This window comes from Trachypithecus francoisi, unplaced genomic scaffold, assembly GCF_009764315.1.
Source record: "Trachypithecus francoisi isolate TF-2019V2 unplaced genomic scaffold, Tfra_2.0 Lachesis_group10, whole genome shotgun sequence".
NCBI lineage: Eukaryota > Metazoa > Chordata > Mammalia > Primates > Cercopithecidae > Trachypithecus > Trachypithecus francoisi.
Window position 1 is genome coordinate 52,308,299 of NW_022681455.1, and position 17,629 is coordinate 52,325,927.

The following is a 17,629-nucleotide window of genomic DNA, read 5'->3' on the forward strand; positions in this document are numbered from 1 at the left end:
CGGATCTCAGCTCACTGCAAGCTCCGCCTCCCGGGTTCACGCCATTCTCCTGCCTCAGCCTCCCGAGTAGCTGGGACTACAGGCGCCCACCACCTCGCCCGGCTAGTTTTTTGTATTTATTTTTAGTAGAGACGGGGTTTCACCGTGTTAGCCAGGATGGTCTCGATCTCCTGACCTCGTGATCCGCCCGTCTCAGCCTCCCAAAGTGCTGGGATTACAGGCTTGAGCCACCGCGCCCGGCCTCATTCCAATTCTTAAACCCAAATCACAGTTCTTAATAACTCTCACAAAGTTCAGCAACATAGATCTGAACAGAAAGATATGTTTTCTTTTATATTTAATTATATTTTTTCTGTACTTTCAAATATAGTAGCCAGAAGTTTGGCATCCCATAGGTAGACACACTCAATATCAAAAGGCAGAAGCAAACCTTGCTTTCTTAATGGATCCCACTTGGGGTTTGAGGTGACCGCAAAAGATAAACAGGCTTTTGACAAGTGGTCTGTGGGAAGTCTGAGTGTTTTTTCCCTCAGAGGTTGAGAAGCCCAGGAATGTGAGATCAGCAGATGCCTGGGACCCTGGGGAACTCTTGCCTAATGGACTAGTATCTTAAGAATATTAAGCACTTTTCCATGAGCATGGTGTCCCTTACAAGGGGGACAGTCACACTTAGATCCCACTCCAACATTCAGCCTATACACCCCATCCAAGTGGTGCCTCCCAGAGTTGGTTTCTGTCAAAGCCATGAGATTGTGGTTGTGGGAAATGGTTACAGGGCTTCTGGTGGTGTCACCACTATAAACAAAGTCTGGTCCTCACCTCAGGCCATACAAAGGGCTGCGGTGTGTCACCTATAGATAGCACGTAACAAAACCACAGAGGTAAGCCAGTGGAATCAGAAGGCTCTGAATATGTTCACAGTCACAACCCTAGAACAACTTATAAACTCATTTTTGTCTAATGCATTGATTTCTTTGACTTTGAAAACAAGAATTTAAAGATGGAAACATTCATCCACAGGCTCTGCATAACCACTAAGACTAAAACAGCTGGTTGGAACTGGGAACTGCCCTAAATGCTTTACATGTATTATTTCTTTTAATCTGCTTTACAGTCCTATGAGACAGACATTATCACTCCACTTTATAGTTGAGGAAACTGAGATTCAGAGAAATTAACTAATTTGCCCCAAGGTAGGCTATAGATATGAAAACACACACACACATACACAGAATTTTGATATGCAAGGCAACTATCCATATACAAAGATATAAACTCTTCTGTTTGTATTACATAGTTCATAATTTTAAAAAGTAATTAAAACAGTTACAAGCATTATTTAACTTTTTAAAGTTAATAGTTATTCTTTTATATTTGGAGCTAAAACTCCAAAAATAAAAAAATAACTAAATAAACTCTGGTTCATCAACTTGAAAGGATTACACAGCTACTAAAAATCATTGTGAATACTTTATGGAAACATTGGAAATACATAGAGTATAATGTGAAGTTAAAAATTACCAAATACAAATTGCATGTATGTTACAGTTACAGCCTTATAAAATATATATCTATGAGGCAAATGAGCAGAAGAGAAAGAAAAATATTGACGTGATCTATTATTGTGGTAGAGTAATAGATAGATTTTATCTTTCTTAATAATACACTAAACCGTATGCCTACCATGCCAAGAACTATTCCAATTACCTTATAGATTATTATTCTATCTTCTCAATAACTTTATGAAGTAGGCACTATTATCATCCCTGTTTTACAATTGAGGAAAAAGAGACACAGAGAGGCTAGGTAACATGACCCAAATCCTTAGCAACTAGTACAGCTAGTAAGGTCCAGAACTGACATTTTAACCCGGCGTCTGGCTCCAATGTCCACACACTTAGTCATTATGCTGTGCTCTCTGATATTGCTGTGATGTCTGTACCATTTAAGAGAAGAAATCAACATTTTGCTGGCAAGAACATCTTGATGCTCAAATCGTGATCATTTATCTTAGTTTTGAAATATGTTCTTCTTCACTACTAAACAAAATTCTCAAAATCAGTACCCACTGAACTGGCAAGTAGCCAGGAAAAGGTCACAATTTTCAAAGCACACACTTATCTAGCTGAACATGTATCACTCCTAAAACTTATTGAGCTAAAAATATTTTTCTTCCGGCCGGGCGCGGTGGCTCAAGCCTGTAATCCCAGCACTTTGGGAGGCCGAGTCGGGCGGATCACGAGGTCAGGAGATCGAGACCATCCTGGCTAACACGGTGAAACCCCATCTCTACTAAAAATACAAAAACTAGCCGGGCGAGGTGGCGGGCGCCTGTAGTCCCAGCTACTCGGGAGGCTGAGGCAGGAGAATGGCGTAAACCCGGGAGGCGGAGCTTGCAGTGAGCTGAGATCCGGCCACTGCACTCCAGTCCGGGCGACAGAGTGAGACTCCACCTCAAAAAAAAAAAAAAAAAAAAATATTTTTCTTCCAATTTATACCAGTGGAGAGGGATACGATAGACATTTGGGTCCAGGGGGAATTTTTTAATGAATTGAATCTATAGCTTTCTTAACTTTTCACAGATGGAAAATTGATTTAAACATAGGATCTATATACTAATACATACTTGTACTATATATACTATACTATATTAATATATGTATAGAAATTAAATAAAGCAAATTTGAAAACCATGAGGAACAATATAACTGTGGTATTTTTTTTCCTTTACGAATGTCTGATCTGCCAGCAAACTGTGATATTTAAACATAGAAGTGGGTTCTGAGTTTCTTTGGGCCAAGCAAAATAGGAAACCTAAGTCCTCCTGTGCCTCTTGAAATAATGACTCCCAGTTACCAAGCCTACCATTACCTGATTACTGTACTAAGTAATTCACATTTTTTAAAATTTCAATTGCTTTACACAGAGCTCTTAAAATAGATATTATATTGCATTTAACGTATGAAGAAGCTGAATCTCAGAAGGACAAAATTGTGTCCTTCTGAGAAAATGGTAGAACCAGGATTCAAAGCCAAGAGCTGTCTACATGTTAAATGCATATTTTCTACCTCTCCTTTTATGGAAGGGAGTGGGGGAAGAAAAACCAACTTTCTATTTTTCTCACTGTAAATTACAAGTAAAATTTATCTCACAGAGCTTTATATATATATATATATATAGGTGACTTTTATCCAAATTTGGGGAGGTAGGGAATGGGAAAGGAAGAGAGAAACAGAGACAGAGAAAGAATATGTTAGTTTTTTTCCCCTTAGCCAACCATTCATCAAAAAGAACTGGATATGGAAAGAAAAGACTAAATGCTTTCAAGTTTCCATGCGGAAACAAAGGTTTCTCTCTCCACACATTATGATGCAATGTTGTATTTCAACACCTAAACTGCTCAACTTCAGCCATTTCTCCTACAGGAAAAACAAAGGCACTCCCAGAAACCTGAGCGCAGAGCAGAACACAGCCTACTCACTCTGCCTCAGAAGTGGCTTCCAGTCACCAAATAAAACAAATTACCCATAAAGCACTCATTTCCTTCCTTTCAGTGTATACTGAGGAATCTGGGAACAACTGGACACAGTTCGCCACCTTGTGAGCAGGAGAGGACATGCAGTTTCCTGAAGGACAGCCAACCCTCAGTGCAGAAGCCACAGAAGGAAGCTTTGTGACTCAAGGCCCCAGGCTTCAGAGCACCACATAGAATGTATTTGGAGATATGCGGTGTGAGGGTATTTCTGCACTCTCTCTCAGGGCCAGCCTGAGGCCACATAGAGGAATGACTGAAATGGATCTTTATTGGACACACTACAGCGTTGCTGCAAAACCCATATCAAAAGTCATGAACTTGGAGTCAATGAACCTGTTTCTGCTACTAACTACCAAGTGACCTTGAGCAAGTCGCCTAATTCCTGTGGGCCACATTTGCAAATGAGAAGGGTTGACCAGGTGGTCTATAGGGGCTCATCCAGCTCTAAAACTGTGAGTGTACTGTCGGAGTGAAATTGCTTTCTCTCTGATCTTCTCACTGGCCTTCATGTTTCTGATCCCTTTCGCGCTCTATCACCAAAGCTATCTTGTGAAATATAGCTATTCTCCTGTCGTTACTGAAACAGAGCTTACAAAACCACCCATGAGTGGCCCATTTGCCCACTGTTTGTTGTCTACTACCAAGTGAATTCATTCATTTATTCATTAAAGAAACATTTGTTATGTGTTCCCTACCATGTCCCCATGTCCACAGTATCCCGAGCACATAGAACTACTTTCAGCCCCCCAGTGTACCAGGTTTTTTTGCATCTCTTGCCTTTGCTCATGCTGTTACATTTGCTTGGAATGCCTTTCCCACATCTTCCTACAAACCGATTCATAGTCATCTCAGTGCAAAAGTCATCTTGTGTCTGAAACTTTCCAGGAATTTCCTATATTATCCTAACACTTCATACCTTGATTATAGTATTTGGCACACTGCCTTGAAAGTACATGGGCACATGTGTAGTGAAATATGAAATAATTTTTTTTTTTTTTTTTTGAGGCAAAGTCTTACTGTCACCCAGGCTGGAGTGCAATGATGATATCATAGCTCACTGCAGCCTCCAACTTCTAGCTCAAGCGATCCTCCCATCTCAGTCTCCCAAGTAGCTAGGACTACAGGTGTGCGCCACCATGCCTGGCTAATTGTGTGTGTGTGTGTGTGTGTGTGTGTGTGTGTGTGTGTGTGGAGAGAGAGAGAGAGAGAGAGATGGGGTCTCTCTGTGTTGATTAGACTGGTCTTGAACTCCTGGTCTCAAGCAATCCTCCCTTCTTGGCCTCCCAAAGTGTTGCACGATGGTGTCTTGATACACCCAGTGGTGCAATTCTTTTCCCCCTGAAATTTCCTTTATACTTCCCCCTCTACTCAGACAGAGGGTTTTTTATATGCACTACACCTAGGGCACAGCTATTACTGCCAAAATGAACAGAGAAAACATTCTTCACACAGATTTGAGCATCACAATGAACTTGTGAGATTTAGAGCAAAATTGTGAAGCTAATAGCTATGAGAGGAAGGTATTTTACATTTTAAGAACCTGAACATTTTAAGTACAAAAAGTCAATATTTATATCCTAAGCACAAGATTCTGGAGCAAAGAGATGAAAGAGCCTCTCCAACCACTCCCATTCCACACCCACCAACAGACTGAAGAGTTCAAAATGGGAGCCAGGCTCCTGCCGACTGTCCATCCTCAAGCCAAGTCCTAGGTGGGAGTGAGAACTTATAGCCCACTTTCTCTCTGGAACCTGGGAGGCAGCAGCCATGCAGATGTACTCTGAGCTAGTGGCATGGTGGAAGTAAAGGAGAAAATGTGGTGTACAACAGAGGCACCAGAAGACCTCTCAGTTTCCTCAGAGTGGCATGGAGATCAGAATCTGGAAGTCTGTGTGCCCCTAAGATGTGTAAGAGATGGACCAAAGATAACCCCTAAAGGGCAAAGATAACCCCTAAAGTGACCCCTAAAGGGCCCAGAAGTCAGAGGAGGAAACACAGTGGCCACCATGGCCCTCATGACCAGGGGCTCTTTGGATGGCCTATATCAACAACTTCATATGCATTTCTTACTTTTCTTTGTATCTCCACTGGCTAGCACAGTGGCCAAGAAATATTTGCTTTGTAAAATAATGTAGTTGGGATAACGAAGCGGTAAAGTGTCCCTAGGGAACCTGAGTTCTGTTTGTACCATTTTCCTTAACTCTTTATGTAACCAACCTCCAGGCACCATTAACAACAAAACAACTCTAACACTGGTGCTCTGATGAGGAAATATGAAAAACAAATGATAGGCATATAGAATTCCAAAATCTGTAGGGCTACACAGTCTGTGAGTACAAGCTGGGATTGCAAACACCTGAAGTATTTTCCAATTATTAATACTTTATTACATTAGCACTGAATATATTAATTTTTCTAACATTTTAGATATCAAATATAAAATTTAGTACATACACACATACATTGTGAATATTTTCTGTTTCCATCCATGCAGGTCTTATTAAGAGTCCTGTGAAGTGGAGGGAATTGGGGATCAGACAGGACTTGTTGCAGACCACTGGGTAAGGAGTGGCATTTCTACAGCTTCTTCAGCTGAGGGGATGTGCAACCCTTACTGCACATGGTGGACGACGGGGGTGACGCAGGTGCAGCCAACAGTCACCAGCACCTTCTCCAACTGGAAAGAAACAGAGCAACCTTGGTGCTTCCTCCGGAGGACCAGGGTCTCTTGCTGGATGGGAACGGAATTCATGGAGATGTCTTCCTTTCCTTGAGCATTGATGCAGCCCAAGTGCTTACACTGGGCCTGTACAACTTCCGAGGGGTACCGGTTGGGGTCCCAAGTGACACTGCAGGAGGAGCAAGCCAAAGCACAATGGTGAGGCATGGGGGAGGAAGACAGTGAAGGAGAGCCCCGCAGCACTGGGTGCTCCCCTGCAGTGAGGTAGTTCCGCAGGGCTGTGGCACAGGCTCTGGAGCCACACAGCCTGGAAGCATACACCAGCCTCTGGCAGTGGCTTACCTTTCTAAGCCTCAGTTTCCTCAACTATAAGATGGGGATTTTCATATACCATTTTCTCATGCAACTGTTGAGAATGCTCAGTGATACAAGTACATATAAAATACCCCACTGTACAAATGTTAGCATTCAATTCACATTAGATCTTTTATTGGCATTATTATTATTACAATTATTTTTTATTCTCTGCCTGGAGATTGAACGTCACTAGTCAGTCTTCCATCACTAGTCGGACTACAGAGCCTGCTGCTTGGAAAGGAAAGCCACAGTCCCAGAGGTCTGGGAATCTCAGACCTTCTCTCCATTTCTCCTTTAATAGGCCCCTCTGCCTGGAGGCATAAAGACCGCAACATTTATCCTGCCAGCTTGCCACTGTACATACTCCACTTGTAGTGTGACAGGACTCCCACCAAGTTACTTGAGGGTGTGTATCCACTGTCTGAACCATGAAGGATGGGCAGTGAGCCAGGGCCACCATGCACAGCCAAGGAGCAGGCCACTGAGAACCCAAACATCTCAGAGAGTATCTGAGAACCTACCAAGGGAAACAGTCCCATTGGACACACACAGTAGGCAAAGAGCCAGCAAATTCGCTTATGAGCCAGCTTAGAGATGGGAGGCAGGGCGGATCTCTAGATCTGTCCTGCTGTGGCCCTAGGGTGCCCCATACGTAAGTCTTAATAAACTCATCTACTCGCTAAGCTGGACTTGTCCAAGTCATTCTTTGGTCTCGCCACATCTTCCCAGTTTGAGGCAGGGGGGACTACAGTCCCAAGGTTTTCTCATAACACACTCACATGAGAAGCTACATGACAACCCCAGAAACACTTCAATTGTCCCTGGAATCTATTTTTATACTTACATTTGGAGAGTATGAGGGGGTGCTTGGTGTTCCAAGAACCTGTATCTTAAGGCCAAATTACAAGACTACCCTGAAGGTCTCCACCTAACATCCCATTTCCCAGACTGGCCTTTCTCCTCCACTCATTCCCACTCCTTAAAGGACAATGTCTAATCTGAGTGAATCTCCTTAAACCGACTTTTCTGTTTCCCATTTATCCTCATGCAGAGATAATTATTCAATCTGCTTTAAAGAACCCTCTCTTCCAACACAGGAAAATTTGTGAATTCTATCCTAGAGCTACATGAAGCAGAAAAAGGCACAGAGTTTATGAGAATGTGGAAGCATAATATTAGGACCGTCAACCACAAAGGTGAACCTAGCCCAAAACAAGAAAGATGTGAGCTCCCAGGTAAAATGAAATTTTCATTGTTAAGAGGATTTTCCCTTTTATGTTTTCTATGTATTCTACATTTTCTACTTTATGATAAGAAAGAATTAACATATTTTTCCAAAGAATGTGAAGATCAGTCTCATTTGCACTTACGTGTAATTCCAGGGGGAGGTGGAGCGGCTCTCGATGTTACGTGACATGGAAACACGCTGGTTTTCATTGATGATGCCAGTGTCAAGCTTTATACTACCTTCTGGCACAGGTGGACAACTCTCAGGCTTTTGGAAAAAAGTATGTCCTACTTTGGGGATTTTCCTAGCTGCCACCTCGTTCAGAAAGGCAAGCCCCAATATCGACAGCAGCAAGTACTTGACCTGGAAAACAGAAGAGGCTGCAATCAGTTAGAGACTCGCCTCACCTACTAGCAAGAGATGCATGCTCTGGTGGAACTCAGCATTCCTGTCCTTTTATGGGATCAGGGCTTCTCTTTACACCTCAGTTCCTCACCTGGAAATGGGAACACTCACACCTAAAGGTATCAAGGTGCCAAACTGAGAACTAAACTCATTAGCCTAGCTAGTAAGTGAAGCCCTCCATAGTCTAAGAGCTTCTAAACAGTGAGACAGAAAGATGCCAGGGTCGGAGATTGGGTTAAAATCCTATCCTGGCTTCCTTGCTGAGCCTCTAGTTTCTCTTCCTTCCAATTGGATAATAATGCTCACTTTATGAGACTACTAATGAGATTAAATAGCATGTTCTATATAAAGCACCTATAAATCTGTAAAATGAAAATAGAGGCTTAATAAACGATAGCTCTTGTTTTCATTTCCAACTTGATATCCCATGAATCTCCCACAAAATCCTTCATCCAAGCCACCCCTCCACCTAGAATACACTGCCTAGAATACTCTGTCTGTCAAAATCCTACCCTTCCATTAAGGCCCAGCTCAGATATGATCTCCTCTAAGGACAGTCCCTAAAATGGTTCAATCAGAAGTATGTTTATTATCCTTAAATTATAAAGCTTTGATCATCTAGCACTCAAGCAGCATTTTTTAATTGTCTGGAAATGTAGTATTTGTGTTCCTGTCAGATCTACACCCATTAGATTATAAGTTCCTGCATATTACACATGTTCCATAAACACTTTTGGAATGAATTTCTGAAAGAGGGAGTGAGTGAATGAATGAACAAAACGATACAGTTAAATTGAACTATACAGTTAAGCTGACTGCATTAAGAAAAACATTATGCAAAACCAACTTTAGCAAAGTTCCAATTATCCATGCTAATTGAAAGAAACCGGGGCACTAATGATGCACAACAACAGAGAATATGGAAGCTATTTCTCTTTAGCTCTGGAGCGTTTTTTTAACTTACATTGAAACGTCACTTTTACTTTATCTGGTGTTATAGTAATGCACAAAGAATGAAAGTGCCCCAAAGACCTAATGAAAAGAAAAGCTAAAAATCTTGCCAGATTCCCTTTGTCATAACCATGCTTTGCTCACCCACCATTGCCACTGACCCTTACTGGGGATGAGCAAGGCCAGGTGCGGTGGCTCACGCCTATAATCCCAGCACTTTGGGAAGCCAAGGTGGGCGGATCACCTGAAGTCGGGAGTTCAAGACCAGCCTGGCCAACATGGTGAAACCTCGTCTCTACTAAAAATACAAAAATTAACCAGGCATGGTGGCGCACACCTGTAATCCCAGCTACTCGGGAGGCTGAGGCAAGAGAATCATTTGAACCCGGGAGGCGGAGGTTGCAGTGAAAAGAAATCGAGCCACTGCACTCCAGCCTGGGCAACAGTACGAGACTCCTTCTTGGGAGAAAAAAAAAAGAAGAAGAAGAAGAAGAAAAAGAGCTGAAGATAAGTTGCTTTTATTCTCCAGGCTTAGCGTTGTTCAGGCTCACACCTTCCATGAGTTAAGGTAGGGAAGGTGATTAGACATGTTAGTTTCAAAGGCTCTCCTTTTCATATTTTGCAGATACTAGAGACAAAAAAACAATAAGAGTAAACAAAAAGGTCATAATGTCCATTTGCCATACTGAGGAAGCTGATATTAAAAAGAAGTTGAAGCAAGGTTGACCCAGAAAAGTCAGAATGAGGCTAATTTGCCTTTAGATAATCAGCAAGCATCAACCTTCATCCCCCACAATCGTTCGTTCATTCAACAGCTAGTTCTTGACTTTATAGTGTAGTAGCTTAGGGCATGGGCTTCAGAGTCAGAAGTCCAGGGTCTGTAACTCAATTCCGGGACTCTTAGAAGCTATGATTCTGTTTCCTCCAAAAAAAAAAAAAAGTAGATATATGTGAAGATTAAATGAGATGATCCACATAAATCATGAAGAATAGTGGCAGCATATGATAAGTATCCAATACTGGCGACTCTAACTTGCTAACTCTATATTGTGCTACACAGTAGACTAGATAGATGTGGAATTTATGCTCATATACCTTCTGTCTTGACAAAGTGCTATGGCTTTTTTTTTTTTTTTTTTTTTTTTTTTTTGTGAGATGGAGTCTCACTCTGTTGCCCAGGCTGGAATACAGTGGCACAATCTTGGCTCACTGCAACCTCCACCTCCCAGATTCAAGCGATTCTCCTGCCTTAGCCTCCTGAGTAGCTGGGATTACATACGTGCACCACCACACCTGCTAATTTTTTGTATTTTCAGTAGAGACAGGGTTTTGTCATGTGGCCAGGCTGGTCTTGAACTCCTGACCTCAAATGATCTTCCCACCTCGGCCTCCCAAAGTGCTGGGATTACAGGCCTGAGCCACCGTGCCTGGCCTGCTAGGATTTTTTTTTTTTTAAAGATGTCAGCTTATATTAAAGGGTCTTAGATAACTTCCCAAGCCTATCAATCACATCTTTAGGGTTCTTAAGTAAATTCCTCCTTTGTGTTTTCTCTTTCCTCTTCTGTGTCATACTCACTGAATCACTACTAATTTTCATTACGAAAGCTTTTAAATACATACACTGGGGTTCCATGATTTAGCAATAACTACCATGTTTCTAACAAGTCATTATTATATTTGCTAATATAGAGTATTTTAGAAAACGCTTTTACTGGATTTTCACAACTACCTGGTGAGGTAGACAGAGCTAGTATTAATTATCCCAATTAGACAGGTGAAAGAATTCTGTCCCAAAGGGAATAAATAACTTGGTTGGGTTCACCAGCATATGAGTACCAGTCTCGGGACTAAAACTTAGGTGTCATTAGTCAGTGCTATTGCCATTGAAGGTCATTTTTATTATTACCAACATTAATCTTAGTTTTGTCTCATTAGAAGAGCCAAGCATTTTAAGCGATGTGACAGCTGAACTAGATGTGCATAAGTGTTGTAGGTCACACAGCTCTTTATCAGGAAATCAGATGATGTCTGCAAATTGCTCCAATTTGCTCCACTAAGCTTTTGATCTGAAACTGTAGGTGTTAGTGGTTATGTAATACAGAGCAGGGGCTCTGAACCAGGCTGTCGCTGGTTCTGAAGAATGATTTAAACAGCACCTCTCAGAGAAATTCAGAGCATTGTATGGACTTGAACTTTTACATGCCACCTAGAAAGCAGATGAATAGATATCACTCTCAATCTGTAGAACAGGGGACAGAGGCAAGGGAAAGCACCAGGTGAAGGTGAGCTGTAACAGGACACCAACCTTCTCAGCCTAGCTTTGCACTTCACTTTAATGTGAGCCCACCTAAGCAACCTGAACATTCACCCCCTACACTCACCAGCAATGTGTGTTCTCCTGTAAGCATGCACCTGGTCAACCGCTAGGTCCATGAGAATTTGCCTCAACTACTTATTGAGGATGTCCTATCTGCCTGCACCTTTCAACTTCTAATTCTATTCCAATGCTCCTTGCACTGTTATGTTTCCCCCTGACAACCCAACAGATTTAAGGAAACTAGAAATAGAAATAGCTATGGAGCACAAAGCTACCCAATGGAATTGCTTGGATGCAATGGCTTTAAATTCAGAAATCTTGCCTCTGAACCATTCAAAGAGAAGCATACTGTACTTGGAGCCAGAAAGCTTAGATTGGTATACCAGTTATTGTGCTTACAATATCCAGCAAAGTTAAATAAATAGCTTAATTGAGCTTTTGTTCATCTGTATAAAGGGAAAGTATCCCCATCTACTTCAGAGGATTGATCAGAATTTCCAGGATAATAATAACAATATTAATATGAACAGTTAACACTTACTGAATGCTTTCTCTATCATTACCAGTTGTTGTTTATTAGAATGGCCAAATTAACTGAAACTTAAGCATACACAAATCTGCCAGTACAGAGTACAGACTCATTTATTCTCAAAGATATTAATTAATCCTCCCAATAAATGCCATGAGAAAGATGTCATTGTTATACCCACTGTACAGTTGAGGAAACTGAGGCACAGAGAAGATAAATAACTTACCCCAAAATCCTACAGTTAGCAAGCAGTAGAGCCAGACATGCCTGACATCAGAGCCTATGCCCCTAAATATGGCACTTTGCTGTGCTACATGTAATCTTTAAAATAACACTAAATATAAAATAAATTAAAACATACTAATGCTATATGCCATGAACCTTTTATGCTATTCAAGCTCTTTTAAATTATATGGCTTGTAAAAGGAGAAAACAAGTTAATTACCTAAGCCAATAGTAAGATGTAGGATTTCCTAACCTCTGTTTTCATGTGCCTCTGTAGTAAATTCTTCCCAGGCCTTATCTGACTAATGCCAGGCAAGATTCCAGACCTGCTGGGGCTAGGTTTTCATTGCATTGACATCTCTCTTTCCTCCAAGAAGAATGAGATGGTGCAAAATAAATAAATAGCAATCAGAGACATGGGAAATTTCCCTTCTCTAGGAGCTGTCCAAAGTCAACACTAGGTGATTTCACTTCTTCTACCCAGGGCACTCCTGTGGTCTCACGGGAATCATTAAACCTTTTGAGGCCTCAGTTTCCTTGGTTAAAATGTATATGTACACAATCCCTAAAGGGCTGGCCAAGCTCCCACCATGAGATAAGAATTTCAGGCCAACTAACTCTATAATGGATGGCCACAGGAGAGAACATGCTAGTTGTCTGTGATGCCAAGGACTGTACACACTAACAGCACCTGGGCAAAAGCCATTGGGTGAGGAGCTGCTTTTTTTTTTCTTTGAGACAGAGTCTCTCTATGTCACCCAGGCTGGAGTGCAGTGGTGTGATCTTGGCTCACTGCAACCCTCCGCCTCCCAGGTTCAAGCCATTCTCCTGCCTCAGCCTCCCGAGTAGCTGGGATTATAGGCAACTGCCCCACGCCCAGCTAATTTTTGTATTTTTAGTAGAGACAGGGTTTTAAGTTAGCCAGGCTGGTCTCGAACCCCTGACCTCAAGTGATCTGCCCACCTCAGCCTCCCAAAGTGCTGGGATTACAGGCGTGAACCACCGGGACCGACCTAATTATTGTATTTTTAGTAGAGATCGGGTTTTGCCATGTTGGCCAGGCTGGTCTCGAACTTCTGAACTCATGTGATCCACTTGCCTTGGCCTCCTAAAGTGCTGGGATTATAGGCGTGAGCCACTGCGCCTGGCCAGGAGCTGCATTTTTATGCCATTATAACTTTTCTAGTTATTTTTTTCTTTTTTGCCACCACACAGGAGTCAAAATTAAAGTCATCTCTGTTTTTTAAAGAAGTAATTCCAAAAAGACCCCAATCAAACCTAACTCCTTAGAATTCTGTTTTCCTGAAAGCCTAGGCATGACTGTCCTTAAACCAGAATGATTGTTGCTACTCACCATGACTGGGCCATGCAGGGTCTTCACTGTCATGTTGCGCTGGTGGTTTGCTTTGTGCAGGAAGCTCTTTCTGTGAATGTATCTTCCTGTGTATGCCTGTGTTCTATCAATGAGAGTACCTGTTAGTTTTATAGCAATCATTGCTCCTGTTTTGATTGACCTGCTTACTGTCTTTAAGTTGTGGTTGACCCGGAGTTACTGACGAATGCAGGGGTTTTTTTTTATTCCATTTCCCGAAGGGGAACAAAAGGGGACCCTAAAGAAAGGGATGACAGGAAAAGGACCAAATTTTTCTTTCCTTCTACCCTACTTCCACCCCCAGTGCCCACAAATCAGAGCAACATTTTTAATTTACTACAGAGATGAACCAACTTAGAAATTGTTGTCAAATCTTTTTTGTTCTCCCACAAATTGCCAACACCCTTGTCACGGACCATATGTTCTACTTTCTAGTCATGCAATATGAATCGTGATTTAAATGGGAGAAAACTCATCCTTAGAGGAGCCTTGGTACTAAACTATCTTTACCTCCATTTTATGAACAGGAAAACAAAACTAAAGAAATGAATGACATCAGTGAAAGATTCAGAAATGATATACCCTGGTAGTTTTGTTATCTCCCTGAACTAATTATTTTTTAACCCCATGGTTAGACTCCTACTGGTGCTTAATAAATAATCATTATTCATTGTGTTGAAAAAGCAAACTGTTTTCCTCTGCTCTCACACCACTACCAGCAATGCAAAAGACTTCCATGATCATATATGTGGGGATTTATCTCCATCAACCAGCAAGCAATCAATTCTGCATCCAACGCCAGCTAAGCATCTTCTAATCCAATTCAATTCTGACGCTATCTCCAGGTAGGCAGAGTCAGATCCCACAGGCTGAGGGCTCTCACAAAACCGCTCCCACTTTAAGCACCAGTCACAAGGCTCTGGGACTTCTGACCGACCGGCCTCAAGTTGAGGTTCCACAAACCCCTAGAGTTTGATTAGGCTTGATTAATTTGTTAGAACAGCTCACAAAACTTAGGAAACACTACTTTGTATTTACCAGTATATTCCAAAGGATATTTTTAAGGATACAAGTCAACAGCCAGATGAAAAGGTACATAGAGCGAGGTTTGAAAGGGTCACAAGCACGGAAGTGTTCTTTCCCATGGAGCTGGGGTGCACCACCCTCCCAGCACAGGGATGAGCTACTGTTCACCCTTCTTAGAGCCTCCATAAGTTCAGCAGTCCAAAGCCTCTTTGTATTCCATCCTCTTGGGCCTTTTATGGAATCTTCATTGGGCAGACATGATTACAACATGGAAAACTGTAAACAAATATGATTGGATAAAAAGGGTATAACCTGATATTAATAGGTTGAATGAGGAAACCCAGCCAGGCCTGTCTGTTCAGATTTTTCTTGGCCTCTCTGAACAGCATTCCTTCCTCCTGGGTAGAGGGGAGGACCCTTCCTGAATTGAGGGTCTTATGGACTATGATTAGACAGGTGAGTCAAAGAATTTCTTTATGACCAGCCCCAAGACAAAAGGTGTGGGAGTGATGTTAGATGAGAGGATATTTTCCATGTCTATTGTCTTGGGGAGAAAAGGTGGGCAGAAGTTCAGAAAGGGAGATTCTTTTTTCTGAGACCTATTTCTTAGGCCTAAAGTGCTCCAACATTACAATAAAAGACTTTTTCACCTTTATTGCTCTGAAGCTGTCTGAAGCTGCTTCAGTAACCAAAGACAAAAAAGCTAAATACCCTAATAAAAGATATGCTTATCATCGTTATCACTTAGGATATAATGAGGGCTGTGGGAGTTATGAACCAGGAGCCATGGACAAATATATACATATATAGAATATCACATTTATACAACACATAAATGCCCATTACCTTGGCTATCTCTGAGAATGAGTTTTTTTTTAACCAAAATGAATTAGCAAGTAGAAGCCTTTAAATGCAAGATTGGCGGCCCTGGCGCTGCAGCTGGGGCAGCAGAGCCAGGACGGCCCAGGAACTGACAGACTCAGAGATAGGCGGACTGACCATGGCCGATCAGCCGAAGCCCATCAGCCCGCTCAAGAACCTGCTGGCCAGCGGCTTTAGTGGCATGTGCCTGCTGTTCATGGGGCACCCTCTGGACACTGTCAAGGTCCGACTGCAGACACAGCCACCGAATTTGCCTAGACAGCCTCCCATGTACTCTGGGACCTTGGACTGTCTCCCGAAGACTCTTAGAAGGGGCATCACGGGGCTATATCAGGGAGTGGCTGCCCCTATCATCGGTGTCACCCCCATGTTTGCTGTGTGCTTCTTTGGGTTTGGTTAAAGGAAGAAACAACAGAAACACTCAGAGGATGTGCTCAGCTATCCCCAGCTGTTTGCAGCTGGTATGTTATCTGGTACATTCACCACAGGTATCGTGACCCCTGGAGCACCCATCAAGTGCTGGTTACAGTTTCAGGCTTCTTCAGGGGAAACCAAGTACATTGGAACCTTGGACTGTGCAAAGAAGCTGTACCAGGAGTTTGGGATCCGAGGCATCTACAAAAGGACCGTGCTTACCCTTATGTGAAATGTTCCAGCTAGTGGAATGTAATTCATAACATATACATGGCTAAAAAATATCTTCACTCCTGAAGGAAGGAGGGTCCGTGAGCTCAGTGTGCCTTGAATCCTGGTGGCTGGGGGCATTGCACGGAAGGGATCTTCAACTGGACTGTGGCAATCCCCCAAGATGTGCTCAAGTCTCACTTCCAGACTGCACCTCCTGGGAAATATCCTAATGGTTTTGGAGATGTGCTGAGGGAACTCATCTGGGATGAAGGAATCACATCCTTGTCTAAAGGGTCTGATGCAGTGATGACCCGAGCCTTCCCAGCCAATGTGGCCTGTTTCCTTGGCCTTGAAGTTGCCATGAAGTTTCTGAATTAGGCCACCCCCAACTTGTGAGGCTGAAGGCTGCTCAAGACTTCTGGATGCTGGAACTGTTGCTGAGAAGGAAGAGTAGTGGGCAGAACTAAGCAGACTTGGAGAGTGAGGGGAAGGTGACGGTGGGATCAGAGCTCTGTGCATGGACTTGCTGAGACTATTGCCTTAATGACATCCTCTACCTTGTATAACTTGGTGTGTCATTTCGAAACTTGAATTCATTCTTGTCAATGTAAGGGATCTTAAGAGGATTTGGAGATCTAGTAGTTTCTAGACCAGATATTACCTGTGGCAAGAATGCTGCCTACCAGTTGACGGTTGGCCCTACCTCACCCAAAGTGTTTCTCATTAAAGAGGTAATCTTAGCTTCTCACTGGAGGCACTTTGGATGTTTTCAACCAGCTGACCAGGGGCTGAGACCGTCTTCAATCCCTAGCCAGGGACACCCACTTGATTTCCAGAGTACCACCTAATCCTGGGCTGCACATGGGAATTTGGACTTGAGCCCCACATCTGTGTCCGAGTGGACTGGGCTTATATGCCTAGGGAGAGATAACCTATTAGCTGCTGGATTTTGCCTTTTGTTTTTGTTTTTTGTTTTTTGTTTTTTTTTACATACGCAAGTAATCAAAAGTAAAACTACAGTAGAGTAGCCTAATTTCCCAGGAGTAGGTGAAAAACTTTCCCTCCTACACAGTGAGGACAGTCCCAGCCTGCTGGGATAAGTGAGAAAACCCAGGGTGAAGGAAGACTCTTTTCTCATGAGAGCACCATATTTTAACAAGAAACAATAAATGTTGTTTCTAATTTTTGAAGAAAAAAAAGAAGCCTTTAAATGCTCTGACATGAAATTTACATGACCTGCAAAAAGTTAATTTGTCTCAGTTCAGTTCAGGTTGTCAAACATTTGTTAAACACATTCTATATGTCAGGCATTGTGCCCTAGAGATACACAAACATTCCCCAAAAACAGTAACTTATCTTTTTTTATGTCCATTAAGATCGGGTAAAATTACACATAATCTTTTCACAAGGCAGGACACATTCTAGCAGGGCAAAGTTATTTTCCTCTAGCGTAACATGTTTGAACAACTCTTCGCCTGAAGAAAATGAAGAGAAA

General features: G+C 42.3%; 1 protein-coding gene and 1 pseudogene across 1 annotated transcript; one reads left to right on the plus strand and one right to left on the minus strand.

Annotated features, from left to right (window-relative positions):
- Window positions 1-5,905: 5,905 nt before the first annotated feature.
- Window positions 5,906-13,703, minus strand: IL17F (interleukin 17F). Its single transcript, XM_033219906.1, has 3 exons — window positions 13,582-13,703; window positions 7,943-8,163; window positions 5,906-6,384 (listed from the first exon to the last, which is right to left on the minus strand). The coding sequence occupies exons 1-3, from the start codon at window positions 13,612-13,614 to the stop codon at window positions 6,147-6,149; spliced, it is 492 nt and encodes a 163-aa protein (XP_033075797.1). The 5' UTR covers window positions 13,615-13,703; the 3' UTR covers window positions 5,906-6,146.
- A 1,922-nt stretch (window positions 13,704-15,625) lies between these two features.
- Window positions 15,626-16,530, plus strand: LOC117087347 (annotated as a pseudogene).
- Window positions 16,531-17,629: the final 1,099 nt, after the last annotated feature.